General features: G+C 39.7%; 1 protein-coding gene across 5 annotated transcripts in view; it reads right to left on the bottom strand.

Annotated features, from left to right (window-relative positions):
* The window catches only part of LOC119658580 (protein mini spindles), a 51,637-nt gene that overhangs the window by 12,085 nt on the left and 21,318 nt on the right, over positions 1-18,234 (bottom strand). For 2 of the 5 annotated variants that reach the window (XM_038066031.1, XM_038066032.1), the window contains exons 2-13: positions 15,211-15,828; positions 15,044-15,154; positions 14,912-14,985; positions 13,711-14,580; positions 13,306-13,598; positions 12,922-13,215; positions 12,596-12,855; positions 12,349-12,506; positions 11,072-12,243; positions 5,485-6,008; positions 5,042-5,143; positions 3,804-4,154 (exon numbers count right to left, since the gene is read on the bottom strand). In XM_038066031.1, the coding sequence (XP_037921959.1) occupies positions 3,804-4,154; positions 5,042-5,143; positions 5,485-6,008; positions 11,072-12,243; positions 12,349-12,506; positions 12,596-12,855; positions 12,922-13,215; positions 13,306-13,598; positions 13,711-14,580; positions 14,912-14,985; positions 15,044-15,154; positions 15,211-15,788 (4,787 nt within the window). In that variant the 5' untranslated portion in view covers positions 15,789-15,828. Of the gene's footprint in view, positions 1-3,803; positions 4,155-5,041; positions 5,144-5,484; positions 6,009-11,071; positions 12,244-12,348; positions 12,507-12,595; positions 12,856-12,921; positions 13,216-13,305; positions 13,599-13,710; positions 14,581-14,911; positions 14,986-15,043; positions 15,155-15,210; positions 15,829-15,895; positions 16,085-18,234 lie in introns of those variants that run through there. The other 3 variants (XM_038066030.1, XM_038066033.1, XM_038066035.1) reach the window with 3 other exon arrangements.

The following is an 18,234-nucleotide window of genomic DNA, read 5'->3' as shown; positions in this document are numbered from 1 at the left end:
TGCTCGACTCGAAGATGAACTTCTTCGAGCAAATCAAAGCAGCAGCGGACAGGGCTGTAGCTGGAGTCGCGGCCTTGAGTCGGTCAATGGCGAATGTCGGGGGCCCTATATCAACTAGGAGACGTCTCCTTATGGGAGCAACGCAGTCGGTTCTGCTCTATGGTGGGGAGGTATGGGCTGATGCCCTTCACAAATGGCGCCTTGCTCAAGTGCAGAGGCGGGAAGCTTTGCGAGTGGCGTTTGCTTATCGCACCGTCTCCGAACCGGCTGTGGTGGTGATCGCGGGAGTGATCTCCGTTGCTCTCCTTGCCAAGGAGCGCAAAACTATCTACCGTATGTAGAAGGGCGTAAGGGCGAGAACTTAAGAGAGGTGGTTGCTCGTGAAGAACGTCAACGAACCCTTACCGAGTGGCAACTTTCTTGGCAAAATGAGCCAAGGGGCAGATGGACTGCGCGGCTCATCGGCAAATTACACCCGTGGTTGAACCGAACGCACGGTGAGATTGATTACTTCCGTACCCAACTTCTCAGTGGGCATGGAGATTTTCAGTTTTACCTGCACAGGATTGGGAAGGCGCGATCTCCTGATTGTGTATTCTGCAGTGGAGTGGCGCACGACGCTGAATACACCTTTTTCTCTTCCAAGAGGTGAGACGGCTTTCGTCAGCAGCTTCATGCAGACACAGGGGAGCTCTCTCCAGACAACATTGTCAGAGAGATGCTGAAGAGCACTGGCAGCTGGAATCGTATTGCGCATTATGTTCGGGCTCTTCTTATTGCGAAGAAGATTGAACTCGACCGGCGGAAGGATCGTACGGTAAGGGGTTCCCTGAACTGACAACTCCCTTCCCCTCCCGTTGGTGAAAGGAATTACCTGACTTGAAGACTCCCAAAGCCGGGAGAGCGGGAGGGCTAGAACGAATTCATGTGTCAAACGGTTCCAGGCTAGTTCTCTGATGATAGGGAGGTGTTTAGTTGGTAGTCACCTCTCCCATCAATTCAAAGTTCCCATTTTCAGAGGCTGTACCTTTTACGAAGAATAGCACAGATCCTCTACCCTGCGATTAGAGAGAATTGTTAACTTAGTTCCTAGCTCTACCCAGAGGTGGGTAATCGCAAGGAAAGTGCCTGTATACTGCGTTTGGCAACATAGTTTCCTATACTACAGTGCCACTTACAAACCGCATTCGCACGCATCTAGTTCAAAAGCTATCACGATCGAGTCTTGTTATAGAAGGGTCGAATCCCTCTCGACTTGTCGCAGGTGATGATCTTTCCTCATCTGGTTGGATATTCGATTTTTTACCATAAAGAGGTCACAGTTACGTTTTATCGGGCATGTATGCAAATTATCGGCCACCCAGATCAAAAACTTCTCGCAATTTCCATCGTCTGGACTCCCCCTTACTAATCCAATTTAAATTATTTTTTTTTTTTGGTTTTTCTTAAGTTGCTTCATTTGTTACTGACATTCCGTTAAAATTCTTGCTGCATTGCTCAGCAGTTGTAGCGAAAAATTTATTCGACACTGAAGAGATTCTAAAGCTTCTTAGGCTAACGTCGTAAGTAGAGTGCTAGCTTCTAAATTTCGTTACCCTGATATCGCGAATTCCGATCGTGTTTATATTCGTCATATATTTGTTTCGATGCTGTGAGCTTATCACTTTCGCAATCTGATGATAATGAAACTGTAACACAGTATCACTGAAAATAAAGTGCGAAAAAAGACTATGTGGATGCCCTATACTTCACAAAGAAATGAATAGGAAATATACAATTTGTATTATATCTCTGCAATGCTGAATGATTTCCACAACCAAATCCAAGCCAACATTCATCAAACGACTTATTGTTGGAGACGAGACGTGGGCTTATGAGAACGACAATCTGGACAGCAAACGAATGAAAGGGTACTCTAAATGAGCTGTGACCGAAAATAAGCACGTAGTCTTCACTCGAAATAGAAAACGCATGGTCCACGATTTATACAAATTCCAATGATATGGTGCACCATCACCGTTTACCAGAAATTCAGGCAGTGAACTACAAGTATTATTTATGAGATTTTGTGTGAAGCAATTCATTAAAAATGAAAAGATTTGTTAGGATTTTGGCGATGTCCCTTACTTTTTCACAAAAGTGTTATATAGAGGAAATCGGCTTAAACAATCAAAGGCAAATACCATCAAAAGGGTGCGAGGATTCAACTGAGATCTTAATCCACAACACCGTCTAAGGATCTATAGAACCTAATGATGCTCCCTCCCCCAATCTAAGGAAAATAATGACTACGTCAAAGGAGTTAGTTAAAATTAAAACAGAAATTTTGGATTTAGAACAATTCAAAATAAACGATTTACTACAAACGGTTAGTCAACATTTTGCAGAATATTTAACCATCTCCTTAACAACTTCTATCTGATAAGTAGTCCCAATTGTCGAAAATGTGACAATTTTCATTCGCTTTAATAGAACGCCTTCAGAAAGGAAAACGCAGAAGCTTTGTTCATCCTGTTGAATTTATGATTAGAAACAGGAGACAGACTGCAAGGATTACACTTAAACAAAAATTGGAAATGTATCATCGTATCTGTACGATGCATGTTAGGCAAGAGATATGCCTGACCACATAATTTGTGGCTACCTAAGGGGGACTTTGTATTCAACTAAATGCTTTTACAAATTTCCCAGAAAAACGCACTTCAGACCTACTCAGCTTAATTGAAAATGTAAAGAAAGTAAAAGTAAAGTATTAGTCACATCATCTTAATTCACAGAAAAAGCGACAACTTTACAGCGACATAGACGAATTGCTTGTCTTTAATTTTGCAGTTTCGAAGCTTCATAAGGAAGATTACTCACCAATCCGCCGTGAATCAGCACAAACAACAATATTTGCAAATTAATTATTTTCAAAGCTTAGCCTGGTTATAGAAAAAGCGACCAAGCAATCCAAGGAGAGGAACGGTTGACAGCAGAATACAGTTCAAACAAACGTGATAAAACGCGGAACAACATAGTCTAAATCAAGCTTATATATGAAAGATCTTTTGAAACTTACTGTGGGAGGTCAGGAAGAAATTCTTTCAGCCTGTACTATGAGTAACTGAAAATTATTAGAAATGTTCCGGGGTTGTACAGGATCTTAAAGGGAAATCATTATGTCAAGTTGGTCTTCTTCAAAAACAATTTCTCTCATGATGTCTGAAACTAGCCAATATAAGCTCTACTCACTGTAAAATACTTCAATGTCATCTGAACGGAGCGGACAGTAAAAGATAACCCTGATCAAATTAGGTTTAAACTGCGGAACTAATGCATTTAAAGTTCCCTCAATTGTATTTTGCCTCCCAGATAATAATCAAACTATCTTGGTGTATATACTGTCATTCCTAGAAGCAGATACCTACCACTACTCTAGAATGAAGATAACGAAATGCTGTATGCATATAGAAATACATTTCTAACTTTTGGCCTAAACTTATGGTTTAGGCAAGGGCTGTTCGTGACAATGAGGATCGTTATTGCTTAAAAGAAAACAATAAGAAACCAATCCTCTTAGACCTCCTCTGAGAAAAGTCTAAGAGTGAATTTGACATATATCTTTCATCATTTACTAACAAGAAATGAAGAATTCCAAATGAAAATCTAGAAGAAAACTCTGAAATAAGTAATGTAAGAAATTGCTCCAGATAGTTTATAGACTTCATACAATAATCTCTGCTCACTTCAATTAGGTCCTGTTTAATTAGGTTACGAATGGGCATTCCAAACAAAATATCCATCTTCATCTAAACACTTACTTTGGCGATGTACTGCTTACTACTGGTGGCTGCCGCATCGTATACAACATACTAGACACTGGTTGAGGTGGACTCATGGTGAAATTATTATTGTAATGTGAAGGTATCGAAATTTTTGGCGGATGAGAAATCAATTCATCTAAACGTTCCTTGGGATACCCAACATTATCACGCGTAGCGATTTTCAACGGAGCATTCATGAAAGATAGATCGACTTGCGGATATTGAACATCCTTCATTTGATCCGATCGTACCCAATCTTTCTCAATGCTAGCCATTACTTCTGGATCCAAACGGAACGGCCCGGATGCTTTTGGTTGGAACATTTGCGGTTGTGGTTGATCAAAGGTCCTGTTAAGAATTTCATACAAATATTATTTTGAATTACTGTTGAGGAAGTAATAAGCCAATATTTTACTCAACATCTAAACTAAAAACACTTGAACACAGAATACTTTAAAACTTCGTAAATTAGATGCTTCCTCAAATTCGAACCAACTTCATTAAAAATGCTTCTTTCCCTTGAGTTGCACGTATCATTAAGCTTTATACACGCACCTAAGAGATGAAATAAAATCAACTCCGCTGGCAATAAACATTTATCAATCGAACACTAAATTAGATGGACGGAGGAATCAGACCATATATGTAACTAAAAAAAATATTCTTGTATCGTCGCACCTGTCCTCTAATTCAAGCTTTAACAACTTAAGCTTGACAACAAGGGTGAAGAAGCTTTGCAATTTCGAAATTTTCATCTACCATTTAACATTTACTATAATAGAATATTTAATATCAACAAACCAGTGGAATAATTTGCGGATTTCAAGGAGTGCAAAAACCACTAATTTACCAGCAATTTGCCACGAAGAACCAAGCAATCCTTCTCCATTTAGCATATGTTTTTGATGAATGTACTTATTTCCAAATGATGTTGCTATTACATGCCCAACGAAATAAGAATTTGAAATCCACAAACTATTACACAACAAGACAAAGAAACATTTTACTGGACAAAACAAATCCCCCGTCACCTACACAACAAAAAGGAATATATAATGTCTGTACTTCAATTTCCCTACAAGGAAATGATTGTCTACATTGCCAACAATAACAATAATAAAGCCTCTCACATTTCGCCCCTCTACTTTGTATAAAGTAACATGAAATCTTGTATAGTCTATTTTGATCTACCAACAGAAAAAAAGTAAAAACTAAAATCAAAAATAATCAATTACGCTTGTCGCCTCAAAGTATAGTCCGTCTTATTGACAAAAGTATTATTTGATGCCTGTTCTTTAACCTCAACAGAGTTTTGGACATCCAAAGTTTTTAGAGAGCTGGTCGAAAAAACAAAAAATTATTCAAAACAAAAACCAAAAAATAAATATCAAGCATACAGTTAAGGATGCTGAATATGTTAACCATGTGTGTGAAAGTCTTGGCTGTTTATACTTAAGTTTAGTTTTTTGTGTTCACTTAGGGATGTAAAAAGCTAGTTTTTAAGCTATCTATTCTCTCCAATCATACGATTTGATAATTACTGGCATAGCAAAACTTAAATAGCACTCAAGAAAAATTATCAAATCAACAGCTGCGCATGGTCATTGATTTAATATGCATAAGTGAACACATTACACCTAAAGCCAATACCTTCTTTTGCGAAAAAAAATTATCATACCTTGTAACAACAGGTGATCCACCATCTTCCGCCGGCAGCTCATCAATTCCTGCATCTTCAATTTCAATATTCTCCGTCGGAATATTAGCAGTGGTTGTGGTAGCCTTTGCTACTTCCACCACAGGAGTTGGCTTCTTCGTCTTTTTAGCCCGTTTTATTCGCTCATCTAACATTGAAAGATCCTTTTCGCTCAACTGGCCAATTAGTTTATAGACACGATCACCAGCCAGGAAATATGCCTGAACGACACAATTCAGTGCAGCACTACGTACTGAATTATCACGATCTGATATGTGACGAGCGATTTCCTTGAGAGCTGCTTGTTGTGTTGGCTGACATACTGATAGTCCGTATGTTTCTATTAGATACCCCAATTCATCTAGACATTCTGTCCGTTGTCGTGCATTTTTTGATTTCAAACCTTCCATGATGTAAGTGAAGATCTTTGTGAAAGGATACACTAGACAAAGCTGACGAATGAGGGTTCGTACACCGTTGCGAACTGCATCTTTTGGATCGCCAATCTGAATAGTGAAATATGTATTACATTAGTTTAGAAAATATTGTAAATGGGGATGAAATATTCAAAATAGGTCGTAAAAGAAATTATAACCCAAAGCAGAAAAGAAATGAAGCAAATCCCACCTCCCATAATTTTCCAAAGGAATGATAATTAGCAAATATTCTCTGGGAAAACTTCCACCATAAACTATTTTATGCACTGGAATCCACTGCACCAGAATAGTCGACAAGTCAATGATCCTAGAGTTGTGTTGCACAAATTAATTAAAGAGTTTAGTTTAGTTTAGGCTCTTTCGAGAACGTCGGGGGTCGGCATTGACGAGCTGGACTTTGACGCAAAGCCGGGATGTTTGAATTTTCTTGCTAAGACAGGCATAGACCGGACCCCCGGCGGTGAAGAAGTAGACGGGGCAACAACCTTGTCGTCTGAATCAACACCAAAAGGCCAAAAAAAACCTACACGTGGTGGCACCAAGAAACGCTGTATTTACATTGACTTGATGATTGGCAGTCGACTACAAACCATGATTACCATGATTAGCGAGCGTTTGCGCGTGGTTTCCAATTCAAAACTTGGCATATGCCGCCATAACTTTTCGAACACTTCTACTCTTGGACATTTGACCATCACACTGACGGCACTGGACCATGTCCTAAATACGTACTTGGAAATTCAACCTTAGAGGAGATGTATGATAATGGGATAACAAAACTAAACGAAATATCTTACAAACAGCATGCTGCAACAATCGAACTATTCAATGAAGCCTTTAATTATCCAGGATCTGAAATTAGGCAAACATGTAGACGCCGGAGAATACTTGGTCAAATATGTGTGTTGCCTCGAAAGCCCCCCTTAAATAGTGCCTTAGATGTTCGCGCTGCATCCACTAATGCCAAACATCAGTATTTCATATTAAGATTTCATTGGGATATATTTTCTTTCAGTGCCTTTCGCATCCGAACTGATTCAATGCATTCGTATATTGTAGTAAATGTATCGGCATTAAACAGAAACTGTATCGAAGCAAATCAAAATAATAATAAATACATTGCATCTAAATCCCTCACGGCGGCTTCCCTTGATGTACTGGGACTCTCACACAGTTTGGTTCAAACTATGGAGAAATATACCATTCTGTATACGTGCTCGATGTTGCGGGGAGTTCTCGACGACTTCTCCCATTGACCTGCCATCTGCCCCCACTACCAACGCCCCTTTATAATTTAAGTAGGTAGGATCGTATGAGTCTAAATGCTTAACACTTAGGGCCAGTATGAGGTAAAATCCGGCATCTGATGAGATTGTGACAACTTGGAAATAATAACAACCTTATTTTCTAAAGCATGTCCATCAACAGTGAAGGTAGCTAAGCCTAGTTTGACACAAATCAGCAATGTTATCGATAAAAGTCAAATGTTGTGCAGAAAATACCCAGAAATTGCAAATACATCGCCGCAATCGATTCAGGCAATCAGGGATTTTTGTTGTTTCAGTTTCATTTAGTCCCTTACTAAGTTATGCTGATTCTATTCCATCGTAGTTTAGAGTCGTGGGCATAGAGATTACCTAACACGACGAAAGATTTAGTCAGCGACACCGTATTCGAAGCATATTTCGATTCCGTTGCCAAAAGTTCCAAAGCTGCATGCCATATTTCCTTCTTGAAGGTTTGCCGCCACATTTATAAAATACTTTCCTCGCACACCGCCTGCTTAAAAATATGACTTCATATTGTCAATTAAGCAAGGTAGCATACGGCAGTATTCGCAGTCAGCAAATGGTGTTATCCTACAACCTATACAGTGTGTAGAGGGCAATCTTCGCCTTTGGTGTTCTGTTGGGAAGATTTCAGTCTGTATTCTTGATTTGTTCGAAAAGCACGGTAATCACTATGAGTGCATACACGAAGCGCTTTGCGGCAGTATCCCTACACATCCAAAAGTCCTCAGATGTTGCATGCCGCGGCGATTAAATACATTAAAAAGTCGAAACCGTTCATCGAGAGGTAGGTGGGATCAGTAGGAAGAGTTACAAAGAGAGACGAAAAATTGATCATAACCTTGTTTTCGGGGAATGTTGGCTAGTCCTAGGGTCAAGGACTTGCAAATATAAAGCAGGAAGGACTGGGAGTGTGGCATGAAACTATTTGAAAGCATTTGATTGGACATAATTGTAAATAGTGAAATACAGTGAGGGAATCACTGCTGTCTGAAAAACACGCTTCCGTGTTTAGGCACAGGAAAACATTGATCGCGACTGGAGTAACTTGATTTATTTAGACTAGACTGTTATACTACGTACCAGTGTGTTTCCCACTGAACCAATTTCTCCAGCACATCGTTAAACATACAATCAACCTTCTTCTTTGGGGCTGTCTTTCGTCAAAGGGCTTCCTGCACCTACTTGCCGTCAACCTAAATGCTTTCAAGACGGTTAAACGTTTATAAGAAAGCATTGTTACCAATTACTACATTTCATTTTTTAAAAAGGACTGAATCTTACAGGAGGAAAAAAAATCCAAACATTGTAGCCAGCTCTGCGTCAATGCACTGCTTCGGAAATCGCTTCTGGCGAACCCATATTTTGTGGCTATGAACGAACACGCTAGGACTGTTAACTCCAGAAAAGTAAAATATTTGTAATTAGTATGACAAAATCGATGTTCGTTGGATACAAGAAAATGGAAGCGGGCACCTTATACGAAGAGAGCGCACAAAGTTTTTACAGCTCCACATTTTTAACAAATGAAAATATTTTGGAACAGTTGGGCGTCCAGCACTGATGTAAAAAACTAATTCCTCACGAAATATCAGCATTTGTCAAAACTGAATATAATCCTGGTGAAGAAGGTGTCTGGGATTAGCCCACGAAGCTCCGATCTTTATTATCATCTGGTCTTCAGCGAGAAGGCTTTAGACAGTGTGAACAGGAAGAGTATATGGAGTGCTCTATGCAGGAGGGACATTCCGGAGCAACTAACTGCTATTATCAGAGCGACATATAGTGTTTTCTGTTCACTCCTCGGTAAGTTATAGGGCATCCAGACAGTTAGATTGTACTTCGGTTTCATTATCATCACACTTAATACTGTGCAAGTGATAAGCTCACAACAGCGAGGCAAACACAGGACGAAGACATGACACCAATGATGACTGGGATTTGAACCAAGAGCAGTGAGATTGGGAGGGTGACGCGCTACCCCTAAACCATCGCGCCATCAGCAAGAGAGGCCCAGAGGAATTCGAGGTCCAAAGCGGAACCTGCCAACGCCGGATATTGTGATGTCCTTCGTGTTACCTTGTCCGTTCAATGGACCATAACATCTTTCCCCAACCATATCGACTACACTGATCACATCTGTTTGCACTCGCACATTGTCATGGACCTTGGACAAATGGCTCTGGATTTGGAAAGGGAGGCAGCAAGTAGAGCCGTACTGAAGACAAGCATCAACAAAACGAAAATACTCCGTCTGATGGATCATTACCCCCTCCCTATCTGCATTAATGCACAGAATATCTAAGAAGCGCGGTTTCTGTCGACGGTGGCACCGAGCTGTACGTCGCTCCCCATCTCAACACTAAGATCAAGTTGAAACTGTTCTGTGCTAATGTTCTTTCTGTGTCACTATATGAGAGTAGCACATGGAAATGACCTCCGCTGTTACCCAAAAGCTGCAGGTTATTGTGAACACTTATCTGCGACGGGTCGTCGGAGTACGGTGGCCCGACAATATTTGCAACGAAAACCTTGGTTGACGCACACGCCGGTTACCCGTGGACGATGTGATCAAAACCCGGAAGTGGGAATGAATAGGTCACACATTAGGATGGTGCAATAATTCTATTACTGGTTACGCTATGTAGTGAAACCCACTTGCCCAAGATGGCCGACGAATGGGTCGCCTGAGGAGACGCGTTTCGGCAAGCCCTGAGAAAAGTTGAAGCGCAATTCAGTGATCCGTGAACGATGGCGCGGTGTAGTTAACGCCATATGTCCCACCAAGGGGTGAATGGTAACCATATACAATTGCCTTGATCGTTAGACACATTGGAATATACATTTTACAAGCTTACAATTTCTTTTATTTCGCACCAAGCCCTTCAGTCCTCTCATTGTATCGACCCGTAGATACAGAATACTCCGCTTAATGAGCGTCTAAGAGTTTTCTTCTCATAACTCTTGCAAAACGCGCTTCTGTCGCTTTCTTATGAGTAAAATGATCATAGCAACATAACATCATACCAAATTTGTTAAGTTGTTCTCATGACAGTTAAATCTGGTAAATAAAGTCACCTTAGCCACAAATCTGAGATCTATAGATCAGTAGATCTCATCATCGGGAGACAACGAATCTATTTTTAACCATTTGTCATGCAAAGGCGAGGGCACGTAATAAAATTCTGTCGTATTCCGGGCAGAATCGGATGGGATTAAGGAAAATAAACTGCTTCTGGAACAGTGGATAATCGAACTGACGCACCCAATGTCGTCACCCGCATTGACCACTCGTGCTGCTTACCTTATGCCCAAGTTCCTTGAAATTTTATAGGTTTCAGGATTTCCCTTCGGAGTTTCCTACTCCCCGAAAGAATCTAGAGCATAGAAGCTGCCGACAGCAAGACTTACATATAATTTGACTTCATGGGAACTAAGTCTGAGCAGTAATAATTTAGTTAAGCGATCAAAAGAAAACGCGAATAGGGTTCATCAAATGGCAAACGCAAGCACATATTTATCAATATCAAGACCAAAACCTAAAGTATGACCGATCATACAGATTAAGAGACCAATTCGCAACTAACAAAACCACATTGATATCGTTGATCCGTTCTGCATTGTTGACTTTTGATTCTATGACCCGTACACCGACGAGGCAGCACTTTCAGAAGAAGTTAGAATTAATTCAAATTTGATGGCTGATACTGATTAACGTGAATTTCGATTGAAAATCATTATGGGGAAAACTTCAGTGGTTTCATATATATATGCTGTCGGTATGGTGTTATCAACAAAAAAATCTAACTTAGCTTACATTACAAACAATCAAAATGTACTCACTTTTATCAGTAGATGCGGAATGAATGAGCTCCCTTCATTCTCCGCCAAGATGTACTCATTTTCCACCAGCACTTGAAATACCATATTTAAATAGTCCAAGGATTTCAACAAAACCGATGGATTTGTATCGTAGAATCGCAACGAAATCCATTTCAAAATCAAATCTAAATTGGCAATCAACGCCTTACTATTATTTGGCAAATCTTCAATTAATGCCTCAATCACTTTCAAATGATATCGGAAATCATCGTGAAACATGTTTGCCATCAGTCCTTTATTAACATTTGCAGTTGTCATTTGATCACGCAATAAATCAATGAATTCTTCGCGTGGCGTCGTGAATGTCCACTTAAGCACACGCAATTTTTGCTCGTCAATTAATCTTTGATTTTTGATATTGTTCACAGCGAGAAGGGGCGAAGTATCGACATCTTCTTCCTTTTTGCGAGATGACGTAGGCTTTTCAGTTGTTTTGCTGCTCGTTGCCGCCTGCTTTTGTGCCCTTCCAGAAACTACCTTGTTGGGTTTCGGCTCTTCTATTGGTGCCTGTTGTTTACCTTTTGGCAATGGTTTCACTGGGAGATTTGGACGAGCTTTGTCTAATGCAGCTTGAATATCTTTTTTCGAAGACGGTTTTTGTTTGTCTAGGGCTTTCATCATTGACTCATAGCTTAAGTGGATCATAATTCCTAGCACAGCCTCATTTGCATTTTTGCGCACATCAGCGTTACGATCCGAAATATTTGCATATAAATGAGGTAGTAATGACACCAACTCTTCTTTTGGTATCGACTTGACTGGGAGCCCGGGGAGTTTTTCCGCTATCCAACCCCATAATTCCGTACGGAGAGCTGGACTTCCAGTTTTTAGAGAGTCAGCAATCATTTCGCCATCGAAAAATTCCTTGAAACCACACTGCTCACCCCACGTATTGATACAAGATAAGCTTGCAGCTCGAATGAATACTTTATTATCACCTAAACCATGTAGGAAACCTGGGAATAATGTTCGTACATGAGTTTTACAAGCGGGGCCCATGGCGGTTGCAAGTTGTTCGCATATTGCCAATGCGGTTTGTGCAATTTTCGCATTACTATCGACTAGCCTGTGCGCAAGGGCTTGTGGTAGGTCACCAATTGGAGGTTTTATCAGTTTTGCTTCAGTTATAATGCCTGAGTGAGAAAGGTATAGTGCATAGTATTAGCTGCTTATATTATGGTCGTTGTTTATTATTAAAAATTGATTTAGTTAAAAAAGAATAAAAACACGCATCCTACCTTGCAGCTTTGTCAAACCCTCATTTCGAGTTTTCCAGTTTTTGTCAGAAATCTCCGCCAAAAGTGACTCCGTAATTTGGGATGAAATGTCAATTCGTGGCAGAAGGTCTGCAATATTCATTGCTTCTTGTGCACCGTCATCGCCACCTCCACCATCACTGCAATGAGAATAATATAAAAATTGAAAACGAAATCAAAGAAATAGAAAATATTAAAATATTTCGACATAAAAAACGGATAAACTCACTCATCATCATTTATCGAGGAACTACTAGCAGTCTTTTTAACACCACGCGTTGGAGCCGGAGGCTTTTGACCTGCGTTCTTATCAAATTCAGCCTGAATTTGTTGCTTCAGCGCAGGCTTTTCACTGTCGAAGAACATCATCAGATTATTGCCCATATGCATACTCATTGTTCCAAGCAATGTGATTGCAGAGCCCCTCACAGTTGGATTTGTGCTTTGAACGCCTTTCTTCACATCTTCAATCAACACTTTAGGATTGATCTAATTGAAAAAAAAAAAAACAACTTTGAAGAGTTGGGAGAATTTGTCGACCCAAACACCACCCACCTGAAAGCCGAACTCCCTGATTGCTTGGTTCACCCAGTTCAAAGACTCGGATTGTACTTTTGGCGATTTCTGTTCGAAAGCAAAACTTAAAACTTTAGAAACAATATTTTCAAGTTTTGTAGCTTCAGCCATGGCTGTTAGAACTTGAGCCGCTACTCCGCCATTTTTGGGATCTGCTAATTTTTCAGTAACATCGTTTATGGCAAAATCGGCTGTTGTCAATGTGAAATTTAATCTTTCAGCAATTATTCGCACGATATCAAGTTTCACTTTTAATACTTGAAAATTAGTGTCCTGAAAATTCAGTAAAGTGCATATAAGTATAAAATTTACCATGAATTATAAACGGAGCCTTATTTTCAAAGAGATGATGCATATGCTCACCTTTAATCCTGGTTTTCGACTACTCAAAGTACGAACTAAAATTTGGGCTAGTCCACATTTTGGATCCAATTCATTCACATAATTCAAGAAACTTTCCACCGACGACAATCGTGTCTTCCAATTAACATCACTCAATCCCGACAGGATTTCAGCAGACAAAATTTCTTCTGCTCGTGCCGAGACTTCTTCGGGCGTTAATTCACGCTCAAAACTACCAACTTTTGTAGTGCTTGCAGATTTGGCAAGTCCCCCACCGCCAGGCGCTGCTTTTTTTGCGACTGGCTTACGGCCACCTGAGAAATGGGATCATGTTAAATAAACTGCTTGTTGGTAGAACTATAGCTTTAGGAATCAATATGGGTTCCTGAAAGGTATTCAGCGAATTAGTTATAAAATACGACTCACCAGCAGCCGCAGTTGCAGGGCGTGTAACTGGTTTTGGCTCCACGGAACCACCTTTTGGTGCCGCTGCAGCTTGTGCTGGGGCTGACTTAGGTGGCGCGGTTACCGGTCGATCCTTTTTAGCTCCTGCAATTTTTACGACTATCACAGCTCGCTCTTGACATTCCTTAATTTTCGCCATCTTCAAAGCATCTACATCGACTAAATACGGTCCAACTACCTTCTCGCCCATAAGTTTCAGCAGAGTTCCTAACGCTTCTGCTGAACTATCACGCACAGTAGGATCTGATTCGTTCAGTGTTTTCAGCAGCGCCGTTACTATTGGCTTCAACAATTTCTTATTTAAAGCCGTTGGTTGCGTTTTCGTAAAAGCGCGTGCTAGAAACGACGCGGTTTCCGCTTTTACGCTTGGATTCTTATTACCTAAGGCTTCAAGCAAATCCTCTTGGAATGCTTCCAAAGTTGTTGAAGGGTAAATAGCGTCAATGGCATCGCGCAATGCACTTACAACATTTGTTTTCTTCTCTTTGAATTTCTCCAAAATAGCTGGTATGCACGCTGTGGCGTATGTTTGGAAACGTTTGCCTAAGCCTTTGGCAAGCGATGCCATACATTTTCCTGACATTGCAACCAACATAACATTCGAATCCTTAGTTAAAACCTTTTTCAATGCCCTAACTACATCGCCATAGTCGCCACTTTCTAATTTTGGATTTTCAAGTAGTTTTTCTAAAGCTTCGAGAGATTCTTTTCGCTCTTGCCATTTTTTAGCTTCTAATTTCTCGTAGAAATCCTTGGGCAATTTTGAAAGAATATCGACAGGATCAAGAAGATCCATTGGGTCGATTTCTTCGGCTTCACCACCCTCGTCATCTATAAAAAAAGTTTCAACTATATTAGCAAGCCTAAGTGTACGAAACAGTTGAACAGAATCAATGAAAACTTAAAATGTTGCAGTGAATTTTAGATAAAATACCAAGTACATACTTCCCGTTTTCAGTAATCAATCTAGATTTAACCACAATTAAACAGTAGAGTCTAATAACCTTGGATAATATGAATCAATTTTATTAACTTAGTGGGAAGTGTGCATTTTAAAATAGACGTTGCTAAGACTGCCACTTTAAAGATAACAAACAAAAAGGCATTTCCACGACATTGGTTCAGCACACTCTTAGAAAACAAGATTAAGATGAATTATTACCATCTCCGTCACCTCCATCTTCAACAGCCGCATTCGCCAGCACTTGTTGTTTTTCCTGTTGCGATTTTAACCATCTAACCAAAAAATTAAACTGTAGTTCATATAATCTATTTACAACAGACGAAAACGAACCTAGTTGGCTCGGCTTTCTCTCCTTTAAGCTTGTCAAATTCGTTCTCCAATTCTGTAAGCGTAACTTGTGGCAGGGAGGCGATTTGAGGCTTCATGGCTGGACCTATCCACCTGAAAAAATTCTCGCGGTTTTGACTTATATACTAAATAAAAAATTCAAAACATACTTGTAAATTTCAATAGCCAACTGTTTTCCCTCTTCTCTGACAGTTTTGTCTCGATCGCTCATCAAGGGTGCCAGCTTTTTAATCAACGGTTTGACAGAAATTACTTTACTGCCAAACTCTTTCAGAGCTAATGTAACAGCTGCTACACACGCTGCCACAATTTTAGGATTTTTGTGCTCCATTCCCTTGATCAATTCCTCCAGGACAGCTTCCTGCTTTTCGATTTCAACATACATCAATGTAACTTGTACCGCCAGATCTTTCGTTTTTGTTTTCGGAGCTGCTATGCATTTTTGCACGATCCCAGACATAACATCACTGACAGTTTTTCCAGCATTGGCACAGTTCTCAACGAATATCAATGTTGCCTCCAAACCCTTTTCTTGAGCCATGGCATTCGTATCAACTATAAATTTTTTTATGAGGCCGACAAATTTGTTCCATTCTGGCGACTTTTCATCGTCGACTTCACGGAAAATCTTCGTGGCTTCTTCGTAGCCATCAACACGAGCCTTCCATAGTTTATGAACACAACGATCCTCAACGGGAAGTTTCTTGTATTCGGTGTCTTCCTCCATTTTGTGATTTTCCTTTACGTTGTTGGTTTTCTGTTCACAGCTGGAATAAAATGCCAAACGTTAGTATGAGATACTGAACTTGAACTGAAATTGAAGTTGATGTATACTACAGAAAAACGATGTGCTCATATACGAAAACCATATTGTCTTCCCCCACTGCCAAAAGTACAATACAAATAAGAACGAAAACTAGCAGAAGACTTATTGTAAATGGTTTCAAAAATAAATCAAGCGAAAGGAGAAAAAGAACGAGAACAAATAAATGAAATATGTGAATATATCAAAAATTGTGCCGTCAAGTCATGTTCCGTCCGAATACACTACTTAATAACGACGATGACAGCGAAAACTTCTTTTGAAATAATTTTTTCACAGTTGACTAGGTTTTATGATCTTTTGGATGAATCAATAATTATAATCGATAGATTACTATCTTCATTATTAGTTCTTTGTTTCTTTTCTATAATCTTAAAGTTACAGCCATTGCGCCAATAAATGTGAAAATTGAATAAATTTTATAGCCCATTGTTTCCTAAAATTCTTTATGTCTATAATACCGGAGGAAATGACAACGGATTTCTATCAATCATCCTAAGTCAAATAGAATAAAAATGCTTAAACTACCCAGGTCACATTGACAATTTGAGCTAAGCAATAAGCAATAAGCGAGACAAGATATTTACTTCGGCAGTTTACAGCATACACATATCTATCCTTTGAGGACATGCAATCATAATCATAATAATCCTGGTAAGCATATAAGCTCTGAAATTATTTGTAAAAATTCTCCGGGCTTGAAAGTATCCTTGGTGGAGTTATTCTGCGGGTTGAGTATCCTCCAATTTTTAAGAGTCGAGTGCAAATCTACTCTAGTTTCTTATCTGAAGTTATAATCATAGGAATCAAAAACATCCATTATTTTCATTCCAACGAATAGTATTCCTAATTGTCAAATCTCTCTTGTTCTATTGACTGAAATAGTAGACGGATGTTAGTAGCATGGTCATGGCTTCGGGCTTCAAGTCAGAAAATCGCTTGACCAATCACGGTCATTACAAATTTCTCTAGTTCCCAATATTCCCTAGATAGATAACAAGATGTAAACTACGCCTAAGCGCAATCGTTGCCGATTCGGTGAAATGTGCTTCATCTCCCTCCAGGGCTTCCAGAAAAGCCTACCTTCCTCTACTATTCTGCGCATATTTCTAGGGTGATCTACTCGTCGGCCACTCTGGGATATCTGATTCCAGCAATTAGTTGTCGCTTTTCTTAAAGTATGACCTATTCCCCGCCACCTTCGCCTTCTAATCAACACTTTTACCGGTACTTGGGCCGTACATTGTTCAAGATTGTATCAGGTCAGGATACACCCACCGATGAAACGGAGGCTTGAAACTTCGTGTTAAGATATCGACATTCCAGACAGCGAACACAGATCTAGCACTGTTGCTTCGACAGCGGGTAACATTAAGCTGGACGCCGCCGTCAATAGAAGCAATATTAAATGACCAAATATCACTGCTACTTCAAAAATACATAAAAAAAGAAAACCAAAATACATAACAAAGAGTGGAATATCAAAACGAGTTACGATGTCTTCTATCTTCCATTTCTTTTTCAGCCTTTCCCCAGTTTGGTTGCGGGATCAGGTCGTTAGATTTTCACGTATAAGCATGTGCCTTTGGTAGCCCCGCAACGTTCGGAATAACAGAGGAAGGCAGCATATAGCATAAATTCTTTGGCAAGACATACTGCCTGACTGTTCATTTCCAGATAATGGTTGAGTGCTGTTATACTCACATTAAGATATATAATTAGATAGTAGTTCCGTACCAACTAAATCCGCTGTCCAGTGTTGTTAAACAGATTAAGACATTGCGACCGCACCAGTTTTGCTCATACATTCTTCTATTGCCAATAGAGGCAGGGTATAGTGCCATAATATCAACAAATTATTAGTTTCTAACAAATTTACACAATGTACCCTCATTTTTTTTTAATGACCGCCTTCTAGGTAAATAATAATAATCTTTGGGCGACAATCTAATTGGGTATGTGCCTTGAAGCATGTTAAAGCACTTCATTCATTCATTCACTTAATGATGCACTATAGGACTACTGTAGGGGGCAGTGTAGCTATCACCCCGATTTCCCTCCGATTTCACAGCTTTTGCTCCTATGGGGTTTTAATAATGTAATGTTAAATTTGTTTGTGCTTTAACTGTGTGTTTTTCAAAGAAGTCCAAGATTCGAATCTGGACTGTGGGGAGGCCAAGATTCTTTCATATAAAACATGTTGACTTTGCCTGCCAACCAATGTATTGTATTAGTGGCGCAGTCAAATAACAAACAAGTCAGGAAACCAGAAGCTAGACGCTTCAGGTATGAAACGTTTTGTGTATTTCCTTTATAAAAAGATTTGAGCGTGCATTTGTCCCATTAGTAT

This window comes from Hermetia illucens, chromosome 6 (assembly GCF_905115235.1).
Source record: "Hermetia illucens chromosome 6, iHerIll2.2.curated.20191125, whole genome shotgun sequence".
Lineage (NCBI taxonomy): Eukaryota > Metazoa > Arthropoda > Insecta > Diptera > Stratiomyidae > Hermetia > Hermetia illucens.
The sequence above is the reverse complement of the archived record's forward strand: the minus strand, read 5'-3'. Positions and strand labels throughout refer to the sequence as shown.